Source organism: Spea bombifrons, chromosome 5 (genome assembly GCF_027358695.1).
Source record: "Spea bombifrons isolate aSpeBom1 chromosome 5, aSpeBom1.2.pri, whole genome shotgun sequence".
NCBI lineage: Eukaryota > Metazoa > Chordata > Amphibia > Anura > Pelobatidae > Spea > Spea bombifrons.
In genome coordinates this window covers 78,612,425-78,624,515 of record NC_071091.1, presented here as the reverse complement: position 1 = coordinate 78,624,515, position 12,091 = coordinate 78,612,425, and the positions used below count along the sequence as shown (strand labels likewise).

Below are 12,091 nucleotides of genomic sequence, written 5' to 3'. Positions count from 1 at the left end.
AGTGTCTATTTCCTATAGGTGTCCGCATGCTACTTCGTGACATGCAATGACTATCCCAGCTAAATATGCTAGCACCTAAAATATTAAATGCTATTCATTTTAATACATAACACCAAACCTTTAAGCCTTCTATAAGTCCTACAAGAGGTGGAGGAGAGATCTCTCAGGTTCCAAGAAGTGCTAACCAGATCAGATTTGACTGTATCTCACATACTAGGTTCCAAGGGAGTAAAGAGTGATGACATGAACATGTTACATTAGTGCACGGCTGCAAGTACACCAATTAATCCTCACGACCCAGGCAGTTCCAGGCACATTATGTTCTTGAGAAGGAAATACTTTTATACAACCATATTAATGGCACTAATTATGTATCTGCTTGAATCTTATCAAAAGTTTTCCATGTATTTAGGACTAGTATCAGCAGCAGAACATTTAATTGTATCAAAAATGTGTTCTTGTTCAGAGCAGTAAGTTCTATTCTGAATATCTGCAATAAAATAATCAGAATACATGCCCATTTTCTACAATAAGCACAAATATACTGCTTATCTACACAATGATGTGGCAGTTCTGGGGGGTGGGGGATGCTACATATGTGAGCAACAACCACAGAAGCATTTGGGGTGTTTCTGTGGGTAGCTCCTAATGTATTCCTTTGCCCCCTAATGATTCTAGCTTTTACAAATGGAGTCCTGTATTTTTCATAAGGCTATAAATGGCAGACCTACCCATTAATACAAGGTACATTCAACAAGAAGACTGGAATGCTAGGAACCCAGTGCTCATATCATCAAGGCTAGCTCATTTTTAATGTTCATTCTGAGCAGTAAGAGATCAATGGGTGCATTAAATTAAATAAAAAATTCCAATAAGTATCAAATCCTGGAGAGATCCTATTCACACATCAATTAGCTTGGCCATCTAGTTATATACACAAACTAAAAGGGACAAAAATATTGGACCATTACACCAACAAGGACTTTCTTGACATTGCATTCTAAATACATAGAGGTTAATATGTTGTTGGCCCCCTTTACAGCTATAACAGCTTCCACTCCTCTGGGAAGGAGTGTTCCTATGGGAAACGTTTGCCCATTCATTCAGTAGAGCATTTGTGAGGGTAGGCACTGATGTTGGACGAGAAGGTCCGGCATGCAATCTCCATTCCACTTCATTCCAAAGGTGTTTGATGGGGTTGAGACCAGGGCTCTGTGCAGGCCAGTCAACTATTCCACACCAAACTCATCCAACCATATCTATATGCATTCTCCTGCATTTTTGGAAGCTATTGAGAGCATGTCCTTATTAACATACAGATCTTTTGCCGCTGTTAAGATGACAGCCCCATTCCCAAGATTATTTCCCATTTACCCATAAACAAGGGGGGAATAAGTTCAAGCTTCTTAAGAAGAAGCCTATAGAGCAGCGGGATGCCAAGTAGAGGTATCCTTTCCCACAGGCACAGAAGGTCAAAGCCCACCAGGTCCATGTCAAGATTTTGGCCTTTTGTTTCTTTTAGTTTAAATTGTTTTTGATGCACTACTTGTTATGTCCTGTTTTCCCATGGTATAGCACTGTGGAGTAATACTATTTCATGTCTATATTTTTAAGTGTTTGGGTTTGTTTTTTTAAGTGTACAAAACCATGATGGATCACTGTATCAATACATTTCTCACTAGTACATGCCATTCACTCTACAGATATCTGTGTATTACAACTAAGCATATTCAGATAGACAAGTAAAGAGGGAGGAAAAATAGAGAAAATAGCATTTATTTAAAACTGAATAAAGATTATTAAACTTCCACCTAAAATACCCACTACAAGTTGCATGTTTTTGAGAAGTCCTATTTTTGCCTTAATTAATTACGCCCCTGGCATATAATACTGCTTGCTGATTTATTGTAAGCACAGTACCTTATTTCTCTGCTGTGAACATTGCCAGTGCACCTAATATACTTTTCACATCAAATCAGCAGAATAAAATGTAGCTGATTAGATACAGTACACAGGCAGAAAATGTATTGACATAGGGATGTAACAACATGAAGCCCAAACAAAATCTACATGACAATTACAATCCAGCCTTGGGTGATTTTCTTGCTTTACGCAAGAGCCATCAATTCCATACCTAAAGGTATTGTGTTTACTTATTTTTAAGAATGAAAGCAGTAAGCACAGTATGTCAGGAACAGTGGACAACATTAATCAATAGTAGGATTGCATAAATCCCTCCATCTGTATGACCACACATGTCCTATGTAGACCAAAGAGATTGTTGTAAATTTGTACTATATTAAAACTGAATTAATTGTAATCCAAGGGGCTCCAGGTGTTAAAGTAAATTAGTATTACCATTGTACTATTCAATATAACAGCCATTCACAATTTAGTTGAAATAGTTTTTACTTCTTCACTATTTTCTGCTGGGAAGCATCTTAAAGTCTCCTCACCCAATTTGCGAACACACCCTTTGAGGCCTAGAAACAATGCAATCCATGTTTACCTGTCCAAAGGTGCTCAGTTGTTGCCCTAGTCTCTGATCATGCGACTTGTTAGTATATCCTGTGTTCCCTAGTCTTGCTCCTTCTCCTGTACCTGTTCCTTCCCTGTTGTTCCTAGTGCCTGAATACGTGTTGCTTACCTTGGCTCACCACCACACTATGGGTCACATATCCTGTGCACCTATCATTGCTGAACTCGGCTTGTCCCCTGGTGTATGAGCCACATTGCTAGCATAACTTTCCTCAGTGACCGCTGGTTGTTTCCTGGACTATATACCGACTGTGACCTCTGCTTGTCTGCACAATAAGTAGCCACGAAAGTTACCTGGTTTCAAAAACTTAATGAAACCAAATGAGTACATATACAGTTTTTATTATTATAGTTCATATGTATCTTTAGTTGTTATGGAAAGGTCAGGGTGAGTGTTTTGTCTCTTTACCCTTACCTCCCAGAACAAAAAAAATCCAATGTATTCCTAATTGCATTGATCCAGATGAAGGCTAAAAAGCACCTTTAATGCCTATTTTGCTCAGACGGATGAAAAACAATATACTTTCATTCCTATCATGGTTTTTCTTGCCAAAAAGCAATCCAGTTTATTTAATGCCTATGCCAGACTTGGGGGTTCTTATAACTAAATTCAACTTTAGAAACATGATTTCTAGTAGTGTTGAATGCTCAAAACTTTTACAGAAATAACGTAATCACGTAGAATTTTAGAACAGGCACTGAACTTGGAAAAAAATAATTTCAAATGTTCTATGGATGACCTGCAATATGCAGTGCTTCCAGACCATTAGTGAAGACTACTATGCCTGGCTATATACTAACACAGGCCTACAGTTAGAATATGTAGATGTTCTCTGTGCAAAAACCAAAACAAATATCTTCTGGTGCAATTCATATTCAAAGTGCTTATGTATAATCATGCAGAGCTACTGCAATCTTATGAGAGAGGTACAGAGAGACAGAATTTCATATCTATTATTCAAAGACAAGCAAAGTTGATGATCAATACAATTTTCACATTAAATATATGCATCCCTAAAATGCCGATAAATTAATGCTGAATGCCGGATGAATCAATAGATTAATAAATATCATGTAGGCTGTACCTGAGAGAGGTGGTTTGTGGGAATGAAGCTTACATGGTGCGCTGACTATTAGCTTCTGTTGTGGAATAGGGGGGAGGTTCTTTTCTGTACTCCTAAAAAAAAAAATACTATATATAACATGTTACATTACAATAGGTTTTATAAACCCCTTTACAAGAAAAATAATATATCTTTTACCTTGTAGAAGAACAATCATCTTTCTCGAGTCGTCCTAGTATCAGAATTTCATAAGGCTTTTTATGGTCAGAATCCAGTGGAAACACATATTCCCCAGATCTAGTTATCTAACAAAGAAAATCCATTAAATAACTGAAAGGCTTTTCGATGTTCATGAAATCTGACATCTAAATCATCTTGGATTTCCAAATTAAGATTGATACGTGTTATTAGATTAAGCCTAGCAGTGACAATTTTCTAATATCTAAACATTTTTAAAGTAGGTTTAATTAAGGTGCCTGTCATTTAATTTGTTCTGTTAGTGTTATTTATGTGCATTAGTCATAAAATAATGGATGTGTTCAGCAAAACATGTAAAGAATGCAAGTGATAGAAAATGACAGGTACAACACAAATGATGGCGTTTGCATACATTGAAAGTGCCCCTGTTTAGGTGTCTCTCTTGCGCACAAATTAATTGCCACTCCCCTTACACCCAGGTGTATAGTTAACTTTGGGGCCACCCTATGCCCGACCTAGGGCAGCTCCCCGAGTCGCCTACACCTGATCAGATCTCCACGACACTAAATCTTTAAGAAACAGAGTGCTGCGATATGATGGATATGATCTGCCCCCATGGAATTGTACAAGGGGGAACTGCCGTCCTAGTCCAGGATACATCACTGGCTACAACGCTAAAGCAAAAGTGATTGTCCCTGGCCATTTTAAATAACGGCAAATATAGATCTGATTTCTACTTGCAATTACTTTTTCCAGGTGTGCTGTATCATATAGTTCTATTATGTTAGTGAGTTCCCTGTAGATATTTGTACACCATGGCCCTGTTTCTGTCCCACACTATTCCCAATGATTGCTGCAGCCTATGTTAGGAGGTCGAGGCATACATCTTATTATTATTTATTGCTTTATATTGCGCCATCATATTCCGTAGTGCTGTAAACATCAGTTCTTAGGACGTACACTGATCTGCATCAGGAGAGCCAGTGCTAAAAGCATCTCTCACACACAAGGATTTTTCATACATTCAAAGAAAAAGTTAAAGAACGATTAGTTTTGAAACTATTTTAAAAATAGTTATATTTTTTAGAAGCATAAAAAATTGAAACATTTACCTTTACCCAATGCCACTCTGCCAGGGTTTTTATTAACCAATGAGGGTAAAGCTCCTCCTTCACGAAACGTAGGTGCTTCTGTCTATTGGTCACCCAAGTTACCACAAGGCAATCGGATTCAGCCAGGGCAGGTATAGGAAGTTGTTTCATTTCCATTGGGGATAAATAACTATAGCTAATACAAAGTAAAGAAAGGCAAGAGTTAAATTTATATTACAAAAAAACAAAAACAAATAAAACTTGTATAAAACAGTAGTGCAAATCAATGTGTATCCCTCATAGGACCTGTGTGACAACAGTGACACCAAGTGGCTACCAATGAGATTTATGCATGCCTTATCTATAGACTTAAATTCGGGGTTTTAATAAACGAACCAAAATAACAAATGATTGACAAGAGTTTTGAAGAATGTTTTTCTTATTAAAAAATGAACTCTGTCACAGGCATACAATACTTCTTGAATAAATATTCTAGAACACATGTATTGTCTTTGAAAGTTGTCCTTAAACTTTATAATTTTAAAAAGACCAATGTTTCCAGTCTACAACTAGGTATTAAAACGGTGCATTCAGATTCGTACCAATTTCACTTTTAATGAAATTTTCTAATTTTGTCAATTTGTCTCTCGAAATGACTCCTCCAATGATTGTTTCCATGTCCCTGTCATCTTTATTTCTTTCAATTACTGTTTGTTTTCAATGTTTTTTTTTTCTTAAATGAAACAAGTAACATTCTGATCTGCACATGAACATACACACGTTATGTGCTTTGCAAATTTACATTTTAATTTTCTAAACAGGCGTCAATTTTTTCAACCGTAAACAGGATATACAAAGTATTACATTGAAGACAAGCAGTTGCATTTTCTACTTCTTTTTCTTAGTCTGTTAATAAATGTTCAGTTTTTGGAGAAGCTGCCGCTGTAGCCGACCACCTCCTAAGTGGTCAGACATTTTGCTCCACTCATTGGCTGTGTGAAGCAGCCAATCAGAGGCAGAAATGAGGTCCCAGTGCTTTATGTGCGTGCGTTCGATGAGGCAGTGCTTGAGCCAACTGGTGATATGTATACCATGTGTCAGGAGATGTGTTCTGCCTAAGACATCCCCTGCATAGAAAAAAGTGGAGGGGGGGGCAAGGAAAGGGAATTCTGCAGCAGGGACCGCACTGAAATTTAAAGGAAAAAAAAAATGCACTGAAGTGCACATGATTGCTGGAGTGTCCCTGTAACAAAACTTCTAAAAGCTGCTCAAAAAGTTTTATGATACACATGTACTTCAAACCTTTGACGGTGATGTTTGGAGAGAATGGAGAAGTTATTCTGGAAAACAGGGAGATATCCAGTCTTAATAGAACATCTATTCTGTGTTGGAACTGGAGAATATTAATTAACAGTGCCGTGAGGAGGTGAATTAAAATTGTTGGAAGAAGTGGCAGTCTTAATAATTAAATAGCTTTTAGTATGTGTATGTGCCTTTTGGCTGTTAAAAAAGGAAAATGAATGTCCTTCACAAATATAGGCAAAGCTCTCTGATGATTTCCTTGGTTGTACAAGGAACAGAAATGTGTCTCCTACTTTATCACAGTGGGCTGCATTTTTTTACTGCATAGCGTTAATGCCATTTTAAACCAATACTATTTCTCCATAATATTTATATGTATATATATATATATATATATATATATATATATATCTATATCATTATAATGTTAAAGGGGATTATGTTGGACAAGAAGGACGAGAGTATATCCCAAAAGTGTTTGATGGGGTTGAGGTCAAGGCTCTGTCTGGCCAGTCAAGCTCTTCCACACCAAACTCATCCAACCCTGTCCTTATGGACCCTGCTTTGTGCACCAGGGCACAGTCATGCTGGAATAGAAAGGGGCCTTCCCTTAACTGGTACCACAAAGTTGAACGCATAGCATTGCCCCAAAACCTCTTGGCATGCTTAAGGGGACAATGCTGGATAAATGTGCAAAATTCCCACAGCAACACTCCAAAATCTTATGGAAAGCCTTCCCAGAAGAGTGGAAGCTGTTGTAGCTACATATTAATGTCTATGTACTTAGAATGCAATGTCAAAAAAGCCCATTGGTGTAATGTCAGGTGTCCCAATTTTTCTGTTCATATAGTATATATATATATCATAGGTGAAGAACTAAAGCAAACAGCGCATATGTTCCATTGGTTGCTATGGTAATCACCACAGTCACTACTTTGCGAAGAAAACAAACAGATAGTTCCATTGTAACAAAGAAATACCACCCATTAAGTACATTTTCAAAAAGAAATGATCAAACCACATAATGTATAGTAAAATTAGTGAGGCTATTTCTTAGAAATCCACCTATATCAACTAGACATTAAGCAGGACCAACTCAGAGCATCTTGCGAGTGAAGCTCATTAGGGTTAGTGATTTGTAGGATTCCATTCAACAGTTTGGGGAATATGCCCTACTCCTGAAGACCATGCAGAGCTTTTTCGGACAGGTTGCATTTGTTTGGTATCTAAATCTTTTGGGCTTTAAATGAAGAAGAATACATATAAAAAATAGTCTTGAGGTATTGCTCTTTACACTGCATGGAAAAGAGGTAGGAATATATTTCTAATAGGATATCTTTATATTGCTCCCTTTAGCAATAAGATGTAATAGATAGTCGGGTTAAGATGCAGAGCAGCTGGATGACTTAATCCTCAGTAACCAAATAACTTTTTCTAGGTTACAGTAATTTAGTTATTTATTATTATAATGTATTATTTTTTTCATAAGCAGCCCGTATCTAAACTGCTTATGTTAGGTCGCAGGCTAATTTAAGAAAAGTATAGTCATTAGTCTGTAATTATTAGATCAGCAAAAACAGACGCACTTTCTTTAAAATCTGTAGGGCTAGTGATGTCATGTTCACCAATATAACATGTGTGTGTATGGGTACATTTAACTATATATTAAAATAATTTGTGTCTATATATTTATTTTTATTATTTTCCCCAACAATAAATTCATTGATATACCAGGTTTTCCACAGGAAAGATTGGAAAGCATTGGAAAAAAGCATTCCTATACATTAAAGATTTAACTTTTCAGGTTATAAGCCTTACAAATATCAGGAATATGGAAAATTACATAAAATCAGATTGCCTGAAGTTTTTCCAATTAAGAGCTAGAGGCTCATGTAAGAGTATGGCATTACTTTTTGTAAAAATAATACCAACAATGACAAAATAAATTTCAGCGTGGCTCACATGGAAGACACAATACTAAAATAATCACAAAAGTTCATTAACAAAAGCAATAAATGGCTGCAAAGTGCAGAAAAAAAAAGTAATCATTTGAAATCAATATTGGGCTGCACGCATAAAAAGAAAAACACCAAACATCTTGTGTCTTATGGCTTTAACGTAAGTAAATGTATTGAAATAATACAAGTTTTATTATGCAGACTTTACTAACATATTGGCAATATGTATCGCAAAGTCAGATGAAGTTCATTAATTAACGATTAGCTGCACCTTATATTTGGTGTTTTTTCTTTGTTTCTTTTTGCATGTGCAGCTGAATATTGATTTCACTAGTATCATGTATACCACCTGTCTTATGTTAATTACACTCTGCCATTAAATGAGTTACACGCATCCATGGAAACGCATTAATATAGACTGATACATTGAAGAACCCCAAAGCCACATCAGGATATATGACGACATATAGAGATATAAAAGCAGCAGCGATATGAGTGGCATTAGCATAGCTTGAGAGGAAAGAATACTGATCTAGCTCGGATATGAGACAGGCTACAAGATAACATAAATTGTGTGTAGTTGAACGCGTTTAGTTTCATTCCCTAAACCCATGTAATCCACTTGCACTACAATTCCCTGTGCAATGTTTTGCAACTAAAAACCAGCACTATTAAACTTTTTATATTTTTGTTAGGTCTTATACTCTCCCAGCGTAGAGTGCTTGTGCCCAGTGTCTAAAAGATACCATTGAATTAGATGCGGCATCTGTAGGAAACCACTACTTTAACCTAGTTAACAAACAAATGTATTTATTATTGAAGCTTGACAGTTTAATACACTGCATATATTTTTTAAAAGGTAGATATTGGCAAATAAATTACCGTATTTGCTCGATTATAAGACGAGGTTTTTTCCAGAGCAAATGCTCTGAAAAATACCCCTCGTCTTATAATCAGGGTCGTCTTATAATCAGACCTCAAATAGGTCTGATTATGAGACTAAGATCCAGATCCCCCGCAGCGATGCAGAGGACCTGGATCCTCCTGTGTTAACCCCCCCCCCAACTTACCGGTGCTTCTGAGTCCCCGGTGCTTAGTCCGGGCTGCTTGTAGAGCTCTACTCGATATAATCTCGTAGAGCTCTACACGATACAATCGCGTAGAGCTCTACACGCTTCCCGGAGTAAGCACTGGGGACCCAGATGCAGGGGACCTGGATCCTCCTGTGTTAACCCCCGACCCAACTTACCGGTGCATCCGAGTCCCCGGTGCGTAGTCCGGGCTGCGTGTAGAGCTCTACGCGATATAATCTCGTAGAGCTCTACACGATACAATTGCGTAGAGCTCTACACGCTGCCCGGACTAAGCACTGGGGACTCAGAAGCACCGGTAAGCTGGAGGGGGGGGGCATAGCACAGGAGGATGCAGGGGACCTGTATCCTCCTGTGTTATGCCCCCTCCAACTTACCGGTGCTTCTGAGTCCCCGGTGCTTAGTCCGGGCAGCGTGTAGAGCTCTACGCGATTCGCGTGGAGCTCTACATGCTGCCCGGACTAAGCACCTGGGGCTCAGATGCAGGGGACCTGGATCCTCCTGTGGTATGCGCCCCCCCCAACTCAGAAGCACCGGTAAGTTTGGAGGAGGGAGGGGGAGTGTTAAATGGGGGGTGTAAGGCATTTCTGGAGGCAGAGTGCTCTGTGAAATGCCTTTTAACCCCTTTAATGCCACTCTGCCTCCTGAAATGCCTTAAACCTCCCTATATGCCACTCTTCCCCATAATATGCCTTTTAACCCTCTAAGTGCCAGAGTGGCATATAGGGTTAAAAGGCATATCATGGGGCACAGTGGCATATAGGGTTAAAAGGCATATCATGGGGCACTGTGGCATTTAGAGGGTTAAAAGGCATATCATGGGGCACAGTGGCATATAGGGGGTATAAGGCACTTCTGGGGCAGATGTGCATAACTGGGGGGCAGGTTGGAAAATAGAAGGAAATAAAACCAAAATATTTTTCTCAAGCATACCTTTTATTAAAAAAAGTGTTTAAATGAATTAACATTTACTGGTAAAACTTTTTTCCTATAGGGTCGTCTTATATTCAGGCTTTTTCTTTTTTTCCTAAATTAATATTACGATTTGGGGGGTCGTCTTATAATCAGGGTCGTCTTATAATCGAGCAAATACGGTAATTATTGCTTGTTAGATATACTAGTCTAAATACATCTAAGGCTTTATAAGATGGGTAAGAAAAGATAATCAGAACAAAGCAGAGCAGAAAATGAAACTTAAAAATGCCAGGTTAACAGAGCACATGAGAAAATAGCAGGATGTCTGCTGCCCATTCACTGCTGATGCTTACAGTTAATCATACATAGTGTCTGCTTATAATTGCGAAAAAAAGGTAGATGTTATCTTGTTGAAAGTTTATCATGTATGTTCCCCTTAACACTTCTTTCGGGGGCATAAAAGAAAACTGCATTAAGCAAAAAAAAGATAAACGAAAGTCCACTGTAATGTTCGGTACGGGATAGCCCTTAAAACCTTAACCTAAAGTGGTAAAGTGATCTGTATTTTCAAGTGATAGAAAGACAGAAGCAAACGTAAAGCAGAACCAACGCATAATTAATAAAGAATTACCTTTTACTTCTCTTCACAGACTTATTTTCCCATGGTGGATCGATAACAATGACATTGTATCTATGGTCTGTAAAAGAAGACGTTATGTTAAGAAGGGTGTTAGCGTTCGGTGACAAACTTGTGTTTTAGAATGCTAGTGTACTTACTTCCAACATATTATATGAGATGTGAGAGGCTTTAAAAGTCAGCATTTAATCAATAGCTAGTTTGTGGATGAACCAGCCCCTTTAGGCTGTCATAACAAACAGGATTGTTGTAACACTTCCAATTGTGACAGCTTTTAAAGTAAACTCAAAGAGACACTCCAATCATCACATGACCTTTAATTCATATTATGGCTGAAAAGTCCCGTTAAATTTTTATGGTGTACCCCTGTTACTTGGGGAATTAAGCAGAATGTCAATGCCCTTGTAACCACAGAACCTGCTCCTCTTCTTTTTGCTATGGCTTAACGTCTATAATGTCTTTATTGATTTTGTTAATGTTAGAGTTTTTGTTTATGGGTACTCTGCTCATTATAACTTTGAATGTTATTTCATATTATACTCATGTGCATATCTATCTGCATATAAATATAAACAGGGTGTTATTAAAATGGTTTATTTATGCACATTTCAATCTATAAACATGTATACTGTATACTGTACTGTATATACTGTATACTAAGAGGTACAATCAAAAATAGAAATGAGATATTTGTGAATGCCCTAGAGGAAGAAAACTTTACTTTTTATCTAACTATCGTTATAAAGCTGTTGTTTACTATCCACTCATTACTACAGTCTTGTTTTAATAATTTACTGGTTTGGCCAAACACAGATGTTTTATAAAATGTTATATCCTAAAAAAGCAGTAAACAATAGTACAGAAAGTTGATGAGCAAACTGCACCCAGTGACATCTAAATCTGTTTAAGATGAATTTTCTTTCACAGTGACATGTTTATGCTTTCCCTTTAGTAGTGGTAATCCATCGAATGCCAACAGCTCTCAGGAAGAAAAAAAATGATCACATTTTCAACACGAGATTCTCAACACAAGAAACAAAGAATACAATTTTTATTAAATATAATAATACCGACCTCATAAATACTTTACCATGATGGAAAGCAATGCACTTGCTCGCCAATCAGTAATCAAAAGGTGCCAATAGAAGAGAATGAGGAAAGCAATCACGTAGATTTCAGAAGTAACACATTTACAATTTGATCATTGTAAAATTATTGTATTCTTTTGTAGAACCTTTTGTTAAAAACACATCATGCAGAAATTAACAAGGTGGGCTTGATAAAGTGGCAAGTTTGG

At 37.4% G+C, this 12,091-nt stretch overlaps 1 protein-coding gene across 1 annotated transcript in view; it reads right to left on the bottom strand.

Annotated features, from left to right (window-relative positions):
- The window catches only part of METTL4 (methyltransferase 4, N6-adenosine), a 46,931-nt gene that overhangs the window by 14,688 nt on the left and 20,152 nt on the right, over positions 1-12,091 (bottom strand). The window contains exons 4-7 of the mRNA XM_053467881.1: positions 10,789-10,855; positions 4,913-5,087; positions 3,801-3,907; positions 3,624-3,715 (exon numbers count right to left, since the gene is read on the bottom strand). Of these exons, the coding sequence (XP_053323856.1) occupies positions 3,624-3,715; positions 3,801-3,907; positions 4,913-5,087; positions 10,789-10,855 (441 nt within the window). The remainder of the gene's footprint in view (positions 1-3,623; positions 3,716-3,800; positions 3,908-4,912; positions 5,088-10,788; positions 10,856-12,091) is intronic.